Genomic DNA, 18,069 nt, shown 5'->3' with positions numbered 1-18,069 from the left:
TATTATATCAATGTTAAATTTCCTGAATTTGATCATCATACTATGGTTATATAAGAAAATGTCCTTTGCTTGTTCTTAGCAGATACTTGCTGAAGTCGTTTGAGGTAAAAGGCCATGACATCTGCAACTTATTCATAAATAATCAGTTAAAAATAATTTAAAAATAAAATAATAGTAAGTGTACAGAGAGAGTTAGAAAGCCAATATGGCATACAGTTAATCATTAGGGGAATCTAGCTAACGGTTATAGGGGATTTCACTGTACTACTCTTGCAATTTTTCTGTAAGTTTGAAATGTTTTCAAAGTAAAAAGTGTCCCTAGAAAGTTATGCATGGTTTCTTACTCCTAGGGTGGAGACTTTGATGTGTCTTGCCTGGGTTCTATGAGGATCCCATTGTGGATTCCTTTACCCGTGTAAGACAGGCACGAATCATCACCCTTGGCTGAGCCTTAAATACAGTTAAGTCAAATGAGGTTACTCAGAGTGAGAGAGTGTGTACTTTGTAAATGATGTAAGTAGACTGTGTCCTTTGAAGAACTATGCCTGCAGGTTACCTTAGAGAAGTGGGTTGGATTTTTTTCCTAAATCTAAATCTGTAATAAGAATACTTTGTACCTACAGAGTATCGTTGGCTCTTTGAAGATGGCAATGGGGGTGTACAGTAAGTGCCCCACATACGAATGAGTTCAGTTCCAAGAGCGTGTTTGTAAGTCCAATTTGTTTGTGAGCGTGTTTGTAAGTCCAATTTGTTTGAAAGTCCAACAGAGTTAGCCTAGGTACCCAACTAACACAATCGGCTATATAGGACTGTACTGTAATAGGTTTATAATACTTCTCACACAAATAATACATTAAAAACAAACACAAAAAATAAACCATTTTTAATCTTACAGCGCAGTACCTTGAAAAGGACAGTAGTGCAGTACAACAGCTGGCATACAGGGGCTGGCATCGAGTAAACAGGCAACAAGAGTTACTGACTGGAGGAGGGAGAGGAGGTGGGAGATGGTAGAGCTGAAGGATCGTCAGCAATGGAGATGGAGGGCGAGCTGCACAACCACTTGTGGAGGATGCACGCACGTGACAGTGTACTCCAGACACATGAACTAACTTACGTGACTGGACAGTCGAATGCACGTTCGATCTTTGAAAGTTCGCAACTTGAAGGTTCGTATGTAGGGGACTTACTGTATGTAATCTTGTCAAAGTTCGCGGGAAATTAAAAGCAGACCATGGTAGGATGGACACCAAGTCCTGATATTTCACATTGAGGGAGAGATTAGAAGAAGGAAGGTCAGGAGGGAAACCTGATGGACTAGATTATATTTTTTAACAAATGATTTTACTGATTGGTGTTCAGTGCCCAGTTTTATCTAAGCCTGTAATACTCAGACTTCTGGGAAATGAATTGTCAGACTGTTGGGATGGCCTTATTGGACCAACCACACATCTGAAGGGAAGAGGATTTCCATATCAATCATCCTGGAAGGAGGTTAATCCTGGGACCTGTGTTGGGAGGGGAGTGGACTTGGGGAGGGAGGGGGGAATTTGTTCTCTTTCTGTGGGTCTGAAGCCAGATTGACCTGGTATGGAGGTAACTGGAGAATTTTAGGGTGGAGAAGAGTCTGCCAGTGTCAGATGGAGACCAGCCGGAGCTACAAAGGCTGCCAGCTGGGAAAGGGGCACCAAAGGCAGCCCTAACCTGCAGGTCCTGGGAACAGTGTCGGCAGCTGTCACTGTAGGTGACCCACTGCTGTAGTTACTTGCCTTTATCCTGATCCTTCAGGAGGGTCTCGCTCAAAGTCATATCTTCCAATCTTGGTCTTGGCTGTGCCAGGGAGAATTGGGGAGGGCCTGTTCCGCATTTCAAGAGAGGCCAGGAAAAGAGCAGGGCCCACAGAATTGGTGGATCAGAGAAGACACCTGGGCCCAGCATCTCAGAGGAACAGAGACAGCATCTCAGACCACAGAAGCAACACAGGGTAGTAAGACAGGAGGTCAGGAAGGAAACTGAGGGCCAATTTCACAATCCCCGTGGGGCAACACCTGGAACACTCTCAGACATAGCTGGGAGCTGGGAAATTTTAGGGAGGCCAATTTCCAGAAGTTATCTGGGTTTGGGTTCAAGTCATAATAATTTGAATATAAAAAAGAAACATCACTTTACCCTAGTGGGGTGTGAGACGTATCATTACCCTCACATGGTAAGTCTTAATAGAAACTAGCATTATTTTAATAAAGTGGGGTTTTTAACGTGCTCCTAAAAGGCCATGAAGCATCAGGAAGGAGCAAAGACCCAAAGCAGCAGAAACAGATAACTGAAAATTCAGACCTCAGAGGGAGAGCACCTCTGGGTCCTCTGTTAACCAAACAGGACAGTGTCTCAATGCACAGAAAGTATTTGAGCGCCATCTAATGGCCAGAGTGAGCAGCTGCTTAGAAAGATAAAGAGGAACTATCAATAGATAAGCATTCCATACATGCAGCCTTTAGTGCGCTGACAGAGTGGACCAGGCACTTTCTTAGGCACAAAAGTGAACAAAGTAGTCTGAGTCTGTCTTCGGGGGGCTAACAGTCTATCGGCAGGTGAGGGTGCCAGAAAATAAGCAAATAAACAAATCTATGGGACTTCCCTGGCGGCGCAGTGGTTGGGAGTCTGCCTGCCAATGCAGGGGACACGGGTTCAATCCCTGGTCCAGGGAGATCCCACATGCCGCAGAGCAACTAAGCCCGTGAGCCACAATTACTGAGCCTGCGCTCTAGAGCCCACGTGCCACAACTACTGAAGCCCGTGCACCAAGAGCCCATGCTCTGCAACAAGAGAAGCCACCATGAGAAGCCCACACACCACAACAAAGAGTAGCGCCCCCCCCCGCCCCGCTCGCCACAACTAGAGAAAGCCCGCACGCAGCAACGAAGACCCAATGCAGCCAAAAAATAAATAAATAAAATAATAAATAAATAAAAGGATTTAAAAAAATCTATGAGGTCAGGTGGTGAAAAGTGTTGTGCAGAAAAATAAAGTTGGGTAAGGGATCGGGGGCAGGGTAGGTGCTGCTTTATAGGAGGCGAGGAAACATTAGCCTCTGGTTCTCTGGAGGAAATCATTCCAAGAGGACGGAAAAGCCAGTGCAAAGGCCCTGTGGTGAGAGTGTACTCTGTGCGTTCAAGGAACAGAAAGGAGACTAGACGGGGCTGAGACAGAGGGAGGGAAGGGGACAGAGGTAGGAGATAAAGCCAGAGAGATATCAGAGCCCAGATCATCTGAGGCCTCATGAGTCATGGGGGGATCTCTGGCTTTTACTCAGAGTGAAATGGTGAGTACTGGAAAGTTTTGCGCAGAGAAAGCGTGGAGTCCTAACCAGTGGACCACCAGGGAAGTCCCTGGCTGGTTTTGACTGAGAGTAGACAGTAAAGGGGTAACGTCAGAGTCAGGGAGTAGGGGGCGTTAGGAGGCTACACAGTGATCTGGGTATGAGATGACGGTGGGCTGGACCAGGGTGGTATCAGCAGGGCTTGATGACAGATTCGATGCATGTTTTGAGAGAAAGAGAGGAGTCGAAGAGGACACCAGTGTTTTATCCCAAGCAGTCATTTACTGAGATGAAGAACCAGTGGGCAGGGGGACTTCCCTGGTGGTCCAGTGGTAAAGAATCCATCTTCCAATGCAGGGGACTCAGGTTCAATCCCTGGTCGGGGAACTAAGATCCCACATGCCGCAGGGCAACTAAGCCCACGCGCCACAACTACTGAGCTTGTGCGCCTCAACAAGCGAGCCCACGTGCCACAAACTACAGAGTCCACACGCTCTGGAGCCCGTGCGCCACAACTAGAGAGAAGCCCATCCGCCGCAATGAAGACCCCACGCAGCTAAAAAACTAAAAGAAACTAAATAAATAAAATAAAATATTTTTTAAAAAAAAGAACCAGTGGACAGGGAAGGCGAGGTGAAGATGGGAGGCGGTGAAGTCAGGAGCTCCAGCCTGAGGTGCTCAGTTGGAGACGGCCGTGATACAGCTGAGTGGAGGGGCTAAGGAAGCCGCTGGATAAAGGGTCTGCCATTCAGAGGAAGGGTCAGGGCTGAAGACGCAAATGCAGGAGTCATCAGCCCACAGCAGACACTTAAAGTCATGAGCCGGGATGAGGCCACCAGGGGAGTGAGTGCAGCTAGAGGAGGGGAGGGGTCCTAGAACAGAAGCATCCCGGGCACCACCCACCATCCAAACCCACGTTCAGTGCTACCTCTCTCCCTCTCATCAGGGAAATCCAGGTTCAGACACCAGGAAGGCTCCTTTCCCCATGTGGGAGATTGGCATAGGGAAACTGCGCTTCCTCTGCATCGGCAAAGGTGTGGGGGAGAAGTGCTCCCTTAGCGGCTTGACGCGAGTGTGGTCACAGCCACTTAGAAGGGTGGTTTGATGGTTTCTGTTAAAATGTGAAGGGGATAGGGAGGGTGGGAGGGAGGGAGACGCAAGAGGGAAGAGATATGGGAACATATGTATATGTATAACTGATTCACTTTGTTTTAAAGCAGAAACTAACACACCATTGTAAAGCAATTATACTCCAATAAAGATGTTAAAAATAAATGACAAAAAGCACATATGCCAAATTATTATGATTTGATAAAGCTCAACACTCTTTCTGTTGTCTTCTTATTTTTTCTGTATGGTTGAAATATTTCATTTCTTTTAAAGATCAGGTATGTGAGTTGGGGAAAAAATCAGATTTTAATGAAAAATGGGTAAAATAACATGTAAAAATAAAAAAAAATTTTTTTTTAAATGTGAAGGGTGCGTAACCTCTGGATTCTGCTTCTGGGCCTCGATCCCAAGGCACCTTAGCTATTCCAAAAGGCACGTGCAAGGATGTTCACAGCAGAATCCTTTTGCATGCCGCAAGTATTACATAACAAAAAACTGAAGCCTGTTGTACAATAAAACACATGTTGTCTTACAAAACAAAGCTATATGTTTTATGTAGATACATGTGTGTCTGTCTGTCTGTGTCTGTCTGTCTGAAAGGACACAGCATACTGGGAACAGTGGCAACCTCTATGAAGCAATCTGCATTGCTTGAAGTTTTCACGATGAAACTATTCACACACTGCTTGTAAAATTCAATTAAATTAATATTTTAAATTACTTCTCCATTAAATATATGATCTGAATACCAATGCTATGCAAAGCATTGAGCTGCTTTTCTAGATCCAAAAAAGACAAGACTCAGTTACCCACCTCCAAGGAACCCACGATCTTAAAGAGAAGGAGAAGGTAACAGGGTTCTCTGCCCTCTGCTGTCCCAGGTCCTGTGCTAGGCACGTTCATGATTCTTCATTTAACCATCACAAGTATGTTGGGATTTGGCGGTCATTTACTCACTTTACAGACAAGATACAGAGACAGGTATTGCCCAAGGTCACAGTCAGCTAGTGGCAGAGCCAGCCTCAGAATCCAGACCCAGAATGCACTGGAAGAGGAAAAATCCTTAGCCTGGGAATCCAGAGACCTGGCTCCCACCCCAGCTTAGCCACTGACCTGCTGTGTGATTTGAGGCCTTCCTTCCCCAGCCCTCCACGCTCTCTTCTTGCTGGACTTGTCGACATGCTGGAATTTCAAAATTAGTCCAGGACTCCCAACTTCATGTCTGATAGCTTAGGGGCACTAAAGCTCACATGCTCACACCCCAGCACAGGTGACCTGGCAGCCGAGGGGAAGTGGCTGGAGCAGTGGGGGGAGATGAGCAATGAGGGAACACATTTCCCTGCTCCTGTTCTGCTCTGTCAGCCTCCCCCTGCCTGCTTGGCCTCCGAGACCTGGGGTCTCCCATGTTACCCAGAATTCTAGAAGCCCCCTCGTAATACAATTAAAAAAAAAATAGGGCTTCCCTGGTGGCGCAGTGGTTGAGAATCTGCCTGCTAATACAGGGGACACGGGTTCGAGCCCTGGTCTAGGAAGATCCCACATGCCGCGGAGCGGCTGGGCCCATGAGCCACAACTACTGAACCTGCGCGTCTGGAGCCTGTGCTCCGCAACAAGAGAGGCCGCAACAGTGAGAGGTCCGCACACCGCGATGAAGAGTGGCCCCCCACTTGCCACAACTAGAGAAAGCCCTCGCACAGAAATGAAGACCCAAACAGCCATAAATAAATAAATAAATACACAAAAACAAACACACAAACAAAGCCAAGCATTTTTTTAAAAAAATAGATAACTAATAAGGACCTACTATATAGCGCAGGGAAGTCTACTCAATACTCCGTAATGGCCTATATGGGAAAAGAATCTAAAAAAGGGTGGATATATGTGTATGTAACATTCACTTTGCTGTACACTGAGACTAACACAACATTATAAGTCAACTACACTCCAGTAAAAAAAAAATTTTTTTAAGAAATTGAAAAATAAGTGAATAAATATTTGGTGTTTGTCCCCGGTTCCTGGCACACAGCTCCTAAAACCTTGGAACTTCTGTGTGATAAGTGTTTTGTATGCTAGTGAGGTGACAGGGCTGGGGAACCCTAGATCACTTCAGAATGCGGGCTGGTCCCAGAATGGTCCCAGTCTCCAGGGATAAAGGCTGAAGATTAAGTTAATCACCAAGGCCAATGATTTAATCAATCATGCTTACATAATGAAACCTCCCTAAAAAGCTGTCAGCCTTGCCCTGTGTGTCGCTTCCGTTTGGCTGTTCCTCAGCTGTATCCTTTGTAAGAAACCGGTAAGTGAATTGTTTTATTCAGTCCTATGAGTTGTTCCCACAAATGATCAAACCTGAGGGGGTGTCCTGGGGACCTCTCCAGACAGAAGGGTAGAGAACCCGGGCACCCCATTTGCAACTGACATCTGAAGTGGGGGTGGTCTTGTGGGACTGAGCCCCTTCAGCCGCGGGGTCTTCACTCACTCCGGGTACTTAGTGTCAGAAGTGAATTGAGTTGTAGGGCCCCCAGCTGGTGTCCAGAGAGTTGGTGTCAGGAGAGGGAAAAAAAACAAAACACCCTTCTTCCAGGCTATACCTCTCCCCACACAGGGTCTCAGGGTCCTCCACTGTGCCTTTTTTTTTTTTTTTTTTTTTTGGCTGCGTTGGGTCTTTGTTGCTGCGTGCGGCCTTTCTCTAGTTGTGGTGAGCGGGGGCTACTCTTCATTGCGGTGCGCGGACTCCTTATCAGTGGCTTCTTTTGTGTGGAGCACGGGCTCTAGAGCGCAGGCTCAGTAGTTGTGGCACACAGGCTTAGTTGCTCCACGGCATGTGGGATCTTCCGGACCAGGGCTCGAACCCGTGTCCCCCACATTGGCAGGCAGATTCTTAACCACTGCACCACCGGGGAAGTCCCTCCACTGTGCTTTTTGGGCATTAAAACAAAACTAACATTTTTAAAGGTTACTAAGAGCCTTTATTTAATTCAACCCTCTTTGCAAACCTACGATGTCCCATTTGATAGATGAACAAACTGAGGCTCAGAGAAATGAATCAGCCACACCGGAGTCAGTGTCCAGGGGCCTGAAGCTCCTTAGGCCTGGGCCCCTCCAGCCTGGGTCAAATCAAGGCATCTCCAGAAACTATCACACAACAGGAAATGAGTTAGGTAATGTCGCTTCTCCACCTGGAGTCCCCCACCTCTGCCGATTCTACAGAAGAGGAAGAAAGCCTGCACCTACTCCCCAGAGGCCTGGATTTGCGGGTGATGAAGCAGGGCTGTTCCGCTTTCAGACAAGAATGCTTCAAACGTGCCGCCCACGAAGCAGACAGCTCCCTCGCCCTGGAACACACACCCCAGTGCCCCTCCTAGCATAGCAGGATGTGCACTGGGGCTTGGGAAGCACCGAAAACTGAGAGGCTGCAAAAGATGCCTGTCCTGGCCCCTCCCTCCCTGGCTACACACCCACATGGCTCCTCTTGGTGACTTTTGTTCCTACTCTGTCTGAGCCAGGGCTGTTCTCCCCAGTCAGTGACCCAGGGCCAGGAGAGAGCTGAAGAGACCTAGGAATGGACAGCTGTGTGCTCACCCCTTGGCTCTGAAAGCCCCCCTCCGCTCTGCCTCACCCCTGACCCCACCTCCTGTCCACCTCACACCTCAAGGCTTGGTCCCAGGAGTCCAGGTCCCAGGAGAAGGAAGACTGCGAGGGACACAGAGCAGTGGGTACCCCGCCCATCTCACCCACCACCCTCCCATCCCAGCCCCTTCACTCTCCTGACTGGCCTCATGCCCATCCCGGCACCCCCAGGAACCTGACCTCTTCCAGTGTCTCCCAGCCCCCTCTGGGCCCCTCCTTCCGATGGCTTTTCCTCCCACTCCCTTTTCCCTCCCTTCTCCCAACACCATCCATCAGCAGATGCCCTGGGGTTTACAAAACTGGATTCTAAATGCTGAATATGGGGCTTCCCTGGTGGCGCAGTGGTTGAGAATCTGCCTGCCAATGTGGGGGACACGGGTTCGAGCCCTGGTCTGGGAAGATCCCACATGCCGCGGAGCAACTGAGCCTGTGAGCCACAACTACTGAGCCTGCGCGTCTGGAGCCTGTGCTCCACAACAAGAGAGGCTGCGATAGTGACAGGCCCGCGCACGGCAATGAAGAGTGGCTCCTGCTTGCCACAACTAGAGAAAGCCCTCGCACAGAAACGAAGACCCAACACAGCCATAAATAAATAAATTTTAAAAATAATAATAAATAAATAGATAAATGCTGAATAGGAGTTTACCAGGCGAAGAGCAATGATCCCCCATGAGTCCTGCATTGGTAGGGGTCAAGGGAGATGGCTATTCTCTGCCTGCCTGACCCCCTCACCACCCAACATCCACCCCCTCCCCCATGAACATCCCCAAGGCCCCCAGAGCCGGGCAGCGATGGCTGGTGAAGCCCAGAGGCGGCTGGCCTGGTACTTGGAGGAAATGAAGGAGCGGCTGAAGGGGTTTCAGCTTCAGCTGCCTGTTGAGGAGCCCTGTGGGCACTCTCCCGGGGTGGCCCTGGCTCAGCCAGAGAAGGCGAGTGGCATGGAGGTGGCCTCACGCCTGGTGGCTCGGTACGGGGAGCAGCAGGCCTGGGACCTGGCCATCCACACCTGGGACCAGACGGGCCTGAGCAGGCTGTGCGCCCAGGCGTGCGCAGAGGTGGCCTTGATGTCAGGTGAGTACAAAGCTCCCTCTGCCCACTGTCGATCTCCTGGCCTCCCACCAGGGAACCCCCCTAGACCTTCCTCTGGGCGGTGACTTGGGACTGCCCTGTCGGAGGGGGATCCAGGCCTAGGCCAGCCTGCAGCTAAGAGGATTGCTGGGGGCGGGAGGTGGGGGGCCTGCTGGATTCCTCTTCTAGCCAAGTGTATTCCTAGGACCCCATGTGGTCCTCACAGGGCCTGGGAGGAGTGCTCAGAGGGCCAGAGAGGGAGGAGGCTGGCATTCAGAAGGGCACTGTTTTCCAAAGTTGCTGCACCATTTTACATTCCCAACAACAGTGTATGTGGGTTCCATATTCTCCGGCCTGCTAAACTGTGAGCATGTGATCCTGCTGCTGCTAACAGCCATTCAATCATTACGATTCATTCAACAAATTTTATCTGAGTACCTACCACTACGTAGTAGGCTCTTGCCCTGCAAGAAGTCCCTGACAAACTGTAAGATGGAGAGACAGCACCCTGGTGACATTGTTTCAGCACACTTCCCCCTGGACCTTTCAGTTGCAGGAGGGAATGAGTTCCCTGATGATATTTTGAGTTTGGTCGGCCGGTGTGCCCCTCCAAACCACTGGGACCCAAGTAAGTCCTAGTGGCTGCTCTCCCCACATTCCACAAAGGAACGCCAACCAGCCTTAGAACCTTGGGTGCAACAGAGGTGCCAGGAGATTGTGGTACCCAGCAGTCTGTGACAGTACCAGTGGAAGCCATGGAAGGGCCTTGGGGATGCCAAGAGGAGCCTGGGGATGGGGGCGGGGGGGGGGGGAACCGGCTCAAGTATGGCAACCTTTGAAAGTACTTGTTCCTAATCTAACCATATGTGAGACGCCCAAAAGGCTGGGATACTGCGTTCGTGGGAGAGGAGCAGGAGGAAATGCACCACCGTTAACCGTGCTACCTCTGGGCCTCGGGATTGTGGGCGCCTTTATTTTGCTACTCTTTTTGCCACAGTGCTTTCTAACTTTCACGTTTTCTACAAAGATTATGTATTAGATTTTTCATGTATTAAAATTTAAAATTAAAAAAAGACCCCACAGGGCTTCCCTGGTGGCGCAGTGGTTGGGAGTCCGCCTGCCGATGCAGGGGACACGGGTTCGTGCCCCGGTCAGGGAAGATCCCACGTGCCGCGGAGCGGCTAGGCCCGTGAGCCATGGCCGCTGAGCCTGCGTGTCCGGAGCCTGTGCTCCGCAACGGGAGAGGCTACAACAGTGAGAGGCCCGCGTACCGCAAAAAAAAAAAACCCACAATATTTCTTTTAAGAGGAGAAATAACTCCTCGGGGCAGCCCCGCGCGGAGCTGGGATCCTGGCCGTCTGCACTTCCGCTTCTTTGGCCCCAAGTCCCCTTTTCGCGCCCCTGGATCCCAGTTAGCAACTCGCACCCCCTCCTTCCTGCGCCCCGCGTCAGGTTGCCATGGAAACGGGGCAGGTTGCACACAGACTCCTGAGGCGCCAGCCCTGGAGCGTCCTGGAGATTGAACCTGTACAGCCAACCTCTGCAACAAGCAGGGGCCTGAAGCGGGAGCCAGGAGCAAGAGGCGCCTCGACTGAGACAAACGCTGCGCAGACCCTGCAGAGCCCCCGCCCCTCCCCGGCTCCGCCCCACGCTGCCCTCTCCCCGGTAGTAGAAATACAGTCGCAGCCCCGCCGCCGCCAGCTGCGCCTCGACCCTGCCCGGATCTGACCACCCGGAACAGGCAGACACGCCTCGCCGCGCTTCTCGCCCATGGCTGACCAATTCTTCCAGCGCAAACCCTGGGACCACGAGCAGCTTCGCCCGGACCCCGACTCTGACTCCGAAGGCCTGTTTGACAAGCCTCCTCCAGAAGAGCCCCCCGCTGTCCGCCGGCCCAAGTCGGCGGGGGCCGCGAGCAGGAAGGCCGGTCGGCGCACTGGTGGGAGGGCGCAGGGGGCCCGCCCTGGGCAGCCCCCCAAGGCCACGGCGCGCCCCCAGCCCCAGGAGGAGGCGCCTCCACTGCACGAGGGCTGCTATCTCGACCATTTTCCGCATCTCTCCATCTTTATCTACGCGGCCATCGCCTTCTCCATCACCTCCTGCATCTTTACCTATATCCATTTACAGCTAGCCTGATTTGCTGGGGATGGGCTCAGGGCTGAGGTGGGAGGGAAGGGAAAAGAAGGGCTCGGCATTTTGTGTCTGGAGACGCGCCGCACCCCCTTCATCTAGCTTTTGATGCTTCTTTTCTTCTCTGCTTGTCACTACCTTTGTCTAACTATCCATCAGTAGGAACGTCCAAAGCAGCTACCGCTAATGAAATAAGCACCTGGGGATTAGGGGCGGGAACACAGACAGACTCCAACGTTTAGAATCTCGCGGTGCGATTGAACCCCATTTATAATGAGGATAATGTCCTTGGACCCTACCGCTTTGTGAGGTGGGGGCACGCAGAGGAAGCCTGTCATTTTGTGTCTGGGGCGCGCACAGCGAGCCCAACCTCTGTTCTTTAAGGGATGAGCCAGACCCGGGGCCGCCGCCTTCCAGAGACAGGGCCCCGCGGGGTGGGGGTCGGCGCCCTGGCCTGGGATAAGCCGAAGCCCTGTGATGCTGCATCGCCCCCGGAGGAGCCAGTAGTGACCCCCGAGCTGGCGCAGTGCCCGAAGCGTGGGAACCGGCGGACCTGAGAACGCAGGACACAGTGAGTTTGTCGGGGTAGCGTGCCACCTGCCCAGAGGCTTGAGCCCACCCAGACTGTGCGTTTCCCTGCCTTAGGGTTTGATGCCGCTACCGATGTCGGGCCGAGCCGAGACACAGCCGAAGGAGCTGTCCTGCCAGGAAGCCACAGTCTCGTCGTGTCCTGGACGGCTTGGGACCAACGGCTGTAGACCTCCAGAGACGCACGCCCAGAGCTTGCACGCTGCGCGGGATGAGGCGCTGGGGTCTACAGGGGGCTGTCATTGCTGTCTTTGGGGACCTGGGGGGGCTTCATCCTGGCCCAGAGCCCTTCCAGAGCTATGGGGCCCAAGATGAAGGGGGTGAGGGAGTCTCTCATTGATAAGAATTCGTGCTAGGAAACTACCCAACCCCTAGGGGTTTGTCGTCTCATACCCAAAAGACCTAATACCAAAACGCACCTTGGCAGGCTATTTACCCACCTGCCATCTCTGTTTACACATGAATGTTAAATGTCAGAACATAACGCTCTAATACTGCATATACTTTACTTGGAAATATCTGTAATTATGGTACCTCTGATGAAATAAATGCTCCTTTTCCAGTCTCCTTTATATTCTGTTCTTTATTAATTTCCAACTATTCAGTGGGCCCACCAGACTTCCTAGTCTGCTCCAAGTTTCATCCCATAATCTTCACAACATCTCTACTGTCCCTCCGAAACAAATTTCATCCCATTATCCAGCATTCCAAGATACAGCATCTCTCTCCACTAAATAGCTATACAGGCCTCTAAATGGCATCTTCTCCATATCACGTCCCGATAGCATACCAGTGTCCAGTTCTACTGTCCCCTAACAGCAGGTCTGTCACTATCCCATTGCGGCATTATTCACTGCCCCTCAGTATTTAGTCCCCACTTGCCTCCATTATCAGGACACTTCTGCCCCTGGACAGTCCTCCCACTGAGCTCTACAATTTGCACCCTAATTCACCCAGCTTGTATCTTTATAAGCTCAGTGTTTGCTAATGTCAGGGCCTTGTAATTTCCCAGTTCTGTTTGCCCATAATCCCATATCACTACATGCCTTAATATCTTGCCCCTTTATTTCAGTGCCAAAAGCATGACATCCACCATTTCCCAACGCCAGCCTGTGCTGTGCAGCCACACTTTACTACAATAATTTTCCCCCAATAAAAGGCACTATTCCCCAAAATTAAGTCTCCAAGTTACCACAATATGTACCTCTCTCTGTTTTTCCAGTTTTCAATCTTGGATATTGGATTTTTACTGTCCTTTAATATTGACTAACCACTGAATCCCAATACATGGCCCAGTGCTCTCCAAACATTTGGTCCCATTGTTTCCCAGTCACACATCCCCTCCTTTTTTTTTTTTTGGCCGCACCACAGGGCATGTGGGATCTTAGTTTCCCACCTCACCCCCTGCAGTGGAAGCTTGGAGTCTTAACCACTGGAACGCCAGGGAAATCCCTCACACAGCCCCTCTTATCCCTCACACAGTCCTTCAGTGACTACTCAGGATATGATTCCCCAATATTTTGCCCTCAGTTAATCCCCTGATAGAACACCCCCCCATTCCCAAAACCAAAGTTCCCTGTTCCTTGATATTTGACACATTGTTCCACAAATATCATGACTTTCTGTGCCACCAAATCTAGACCTCCATTTTCTTCCCCAAATTCCAATATCTGGTTCCCATGATTATACCATTATTAGATCCTATTGCTCTGCACTTAGAACACTGACTCCAATATTCTCCTAAATATCCAGCCCCCTTTGATCCCTTTATTTCAGGATTCACTGTATTGTTCCTCAAATACTTGGATTATTACTGTCTCCCCAATATTGTGCTCCAGTCTTCCTTAACATTCACCTCGTCATTGCTATCCCTGATGTTAAGCTCACCCCAGCCCCAAAATCAACCTCTCTTCTCATACCCCCATATTCTCCCCTATTAGCCCTTACTTTTCCCCATACCTGTTTTTGTTGTTGTTGTTTTTAGGATGGCTACAATTTTTTTTAAATTTATTTTTGGCTGCTTTGGATCTTCATTGCTGCATGGGCTTTCTCTAGTTGTGGCGAGCAGGGGCCACCCTTCAGTGCAGTGTGCGGGCTTCTCATTGCGGTAGCTTCTCTTGTTGTGAAGAACAGGCTCTAGGCACGCGGGCTTCAGTAGTTGTGGCACACGGGCTCAGTAGTTGTGGCGCACGGGCTTAGTTGCTCCGCCACATGTGGGATCTTCCCAGACCAGGGCTCAAACCCGTGTCCCCTGCATTGGCAGGCGATTCTTAACCACTGCGCCACCAGGGAAGTTCCCTGCCCATCCTTCCCCCCAGCCCCCATACCTTGACATTCCTGAAATACCTGAAATTCTCCATATCTCCTTGAAATTCCTGATTTCATTGAACTCCAATGCTTGGCCCATATTTTCTAACTAAATTAAATTTTCACTACCCTCACACCATCCATGTGTGTCTGACCTGGCCAATTTTCCTTTTCTATAGTTTAAGTGTCCCAGGATATTTGGTCACATATCCCCTCCACTGCCTCCCTATATAGAGCTCTCAATTGTCCCCCCATTTCTGGAATTCCAATATATCCAAAATATCCAGCCTCTCCACGCAAGTACTAATGGACAGCCATTCCAGAGTTTAACTATAAAAACAAAAGGGCACAATTTTTTTGGTCTTTGTGCCATGCTGCTCAAGAATCAAATTCTTTTTATTTATTTATTTATTTATTTGGCTGCGTTGGGTATTCTTTGCTGCGCACGGGCTTTCTTTAGCTGCGGTGAGCGGGGGCTACTCTTTGTTGTGGTGCGCGGGCTTCTCACTGTGGTGGCTTCTCTTGTTGCAGAGCACGGGCTCTAGGCGCATGGGCTTCAGTAGTTGTGGCTCGCGGGCTCTAGAGCGCAAGCTCAGTAGCTGTGGCGCACGGGCTTAGTTGCTCCACGGCATGTGGGATCTTCCCGGACCAGGGCTTGAGCCCGTGTCCCCTGCATTGGCAGGTGGATTCTTAGCCACTGTGCCACCAGGGAAGCCCCAAGAATCAAAATCTTAAAAAAAAAAAGATCAAATTCTAGAGAGTCTTAGTGACCTAGCTAAGCTCACATCTCACATGCCCACTTCTGGCCAGAAGGCAAAAGAAACATCTTAATAAGAATCCCCCATGAAAACAGCACACTATAGGAAAGAGACAGCTTCCCAAAGGAAAACTGAAGTTATCAAGACCATGGATACTGGGCAGGCAAAAATAATAGACATCTAGTAAACTGACTTTTAGCAGATCACAAATGCTAAAGGGAGAAACAATTATTTTGGACATTTGTCCTATGATGTACTGGCTTCCCAAAGTGGCTACACCATTCTACATTCCCACCACACTGTATGGTTCCAATTTCTCCACTTCTTTGCCAAAACTTACCTTTAAAAACAAAAGTTATAGTCGTCTTAGTGAGTATGAAGTGGTATCTCATTGTGCTTTTGATTTGCATTTCCCTGATGGCTAATGATGTTGGATTATCTTTTCATTTGCTTAGCCAAGTGTATATATTCTTTGAAGAAATGTCTATTCAGATCCTTTACCCATTTTTAAATCGGGCTGTTTGTCTTGAATTCTATGGGTCTTTATATGTTCTAAACATGTCTATTATCAGATATAATTTGCAAAAATTTCCTCATTCTGTGGTTTGTCTTTTCACTTTCATGATGGTATCTTTGAAGTTCAAAAGTTTTTAATTTTGATGATGTCCATCTTATCTATTTTTTTCCTTTGTTCCTTGTTTTTGGTGTCATCTCTAAGAAACTGTTGCTTAATTCAAGAATACAAAGGTTTAAGCCTATGTTTTCTTCTAAGAGTTTTATAGTTTTAATGCTTATATTTAGCTCTCTGATCCATTTCTGAGTTTCATTTTTATACACGGTTTGAGTTAGAGATCCAATTTCAATCACCAATGGCCAATGATTTATGTAATGAAGCTTGCTTAAAACCCAAAAAGAGAGGGTTTGGAAAGCTTCCAGGTTGGGGAATCAGAATGTTTACATGTGCCACCATGCCAGACCCAAAGTCCACAGGGACAGAAGCTCCTTTGTTCAGGACCTTACCGTATATCTCTTCATCTGGTTCTTGACTCATATATCCTTTATAATAAAGCAGTAATCCAGTGAGTAAACAGGCTTCCTGAGTTCTGTGAGCTGCTCTAGAAAATTAATTGTACTCTAGGAGGGGGTCTTGGGAACCTCTGATTTATAGCCAGTCAGTCAGAAGCACAGGTAGCCTAGGCTTCTGATTGGCATCTGAAGTGAAGGACAGTCTTGTGGGACTGAACCCTTAATCTGTGCAATCTGATGCTATCTCCAGGTAGTGTCAGAATTGAGTTGAATTGCAGGACACTGACCTGGTGATGAAAAGTGCTTGGTGGTATGGGGAAACACCGTCCCCTTCCCAACATCAGAACTGAGTGCAGAATGTCTTAAATAGTATTTCCTTATAATTCTTTTTACTTCTGTAAGGGTGGTAGTGTGTCCACTCTTTACTTTCTATTAATACCATCCCAAACCCTGTCACTGCAGCAGCAGGATGAGAAAAGTCTATTTGGAAGTATACAGTGGGGAGCAGGCATGATAATGACGGAGAATAAATAAATGCAAGGGAAAGCTTGGGAATTGGCATCTAGGGAGACTGCTGTGTTTTTTTTAAATATTTATTTATTTGGCTGCACCAGGTCTTGGTTGCCACACATGGAATCTTCGTTGTGGCATGTGAATTCTTAGTTGTAGCATGTGGGATCTAGTTCCCTGAGCAGGGACTGAACCCAGGCCCCCTGCACTGGGAGCACAGAGTCTTAGCCACTGGACCACCAGGGAAGTCCCGGGAAATTGAAGGTTTGATATTACAAAATCATAGGATCTAATGTAGAGGGAAGTAGGAAATTGGATAAGACTGATGCTGGATGGGAGATGAGGCAATGAAGCAGAGTGGGTAACCAAGTATTTGTTATCCTGATTTATTTCTGAAGTTTTGAGGGAGGAATTTAATTATTAGAGGACAATGGGGCCAAGTATATTAATTTATTCCTGCAGAGACACTACTATGACAAATAGTCACAGTATTAATATCCAACAAGTATTAAGCACTTACTCAACATGTAATGGACTCGAGTTCTAAATACTATGGATTTCACCCTTCTATCCAAGTCAGGTCCATATTTTAACCGTATCCAAACAAACCATATTATTGCATATATAATGAGGCCAAGCAGATCTCAGCTGTTGTTTCCTTAATAAGCAGCCTAGGGGGCTTCCCTGGTGGCGCAGTGGTTAAGAATCCACCTGCCAATGCAGGGGACACGAGTTCGAGCCCTGCTCCGGGAGGATCCCACATGCCGCAGAGCAATGAAGCCCGTGCGCCACAACTACTGAGCCCGCGTGCCACAACTACTGAAGCCCACATGCCTAGAGCCCGTGCTCCGCAACAAGAGAAGCCACCGCAATGAGAATCCCGCGCACCGCAACAAAGAGTAGCCCCCGCTTGCCGCAACTAGAGAAAGCCAGCGTGCAGCAATGAAGACCCAATGCAGCCAAAAATAAATAAATTAAATAAATAAATTTAAAAAAATAAATAAGCAGCCTACATCATTATGAATACCTTAATTTCTAATTTCACTAGGTATGTTAGTTTCCTGCAGCTACTGTAACAAACTTAGTGACTTAAAACAGCAGCAATGTATTCTCTCACAGTTTTGGAAGCCAGAAATTTAAAAGAAGGGGGTCAGCAGGGCCACACTCCCTCTGGAGGCTCTAGGGAAGAACCTGTTCTTTGCCTCTTCCAGCTTACGGTGGCTCTTGGCATTCCTTGACTTGTGGCTGCATCACTCCAATCTCCCTCTGTGGTCACAAGGCCTCCTCCTTGTCTGTCTCAAATCTCCCTCTATAAAGTCACCTGTCATTGGATTTAGGGCCCAACCAGATAAATCAGGATGACTTCCTTATCTCCAGATCCTTAACATAATTTTACCTACAAAACCATTTTTCCAAATAAGGCACAATCACAGATTCCAGGAATTAGGACATGGACATACCTTTTGGGGGATCACCATTCAACCCACTACACTAGGAGATTTTAAATAAGCTCCAAATGCAAAAATAAAAAATAAAAATAAATGATCATTTGGGTAAAAAGTCATACTGAAGGATGCATACCATGACGTTATATACAGCAGAAAATCACAAATCAATGCTTTAAAA

The 18,069-nt window shown here is 48.7% G+C and overlaps 2 protein-coding genes across 2 annotated transcripts in view; one reads left to right on the top strand and one right to left on the bottom strand.

The window, feature by feature from the left end:
* Window positions 1-18,069, bottom strand: part of MIS12 (MIS12 kinetochore complex component) — a 49,789-nt gene that overhangs the window by 25,764 nt on the left and 5,956 nt on the right. The gene's annotated exons all lie outside the window — the stretch shown is intronic.
* On the top strand, window positions 10,863-12,779 carry LOC114888986. Its single transcript, XM_029211698.1, has 2 exons — window positions 10,863-11,825; window positions 11,900-12,779. The coding sequence occupies exon 1, from the start codon at window positions 10,895-10,897 to the stop codon at window positions 11,258-11,260; it is 366 nt and encodes a 121-aa protein (XP_029067531.1). The 5' UTR covers window positions 10,863-10,894; the 3' UTR covers window positions 11,261-11,825; window positions 11,900-12,779.

Source organism: Monodon monoceros, unplaced genomic scaffold (genome assembly GCF_005190385.1).
Source record: "Monodon monoceros isolate NGI ecotype Baffin Bay Population unplaced genomic scaffold, NGI_Narwhal_1 Super_Scaffold_9, whole genome shotgun sequence".
NCBI lineage: Eukaryota > Metazoa > Chordata > Mammalia > Artiodactyla > Monodontidae > Monodon > Monodon monoceros.
Note: the sequence above shows the minus strand (reverse complement) of the source record. Positions and strands in the feature narration are given on the sequence as shown.

Bases quoted from the DNA above. Each gene is read 5' to 3' on its own strand.
- LOC114888986 (XM_029211698.1), top strand. From the start codon at position 10,895: ATGGCTGACCAATTCTTCCAGCGCAAACCCTGGGACCACGAGCAGCTT.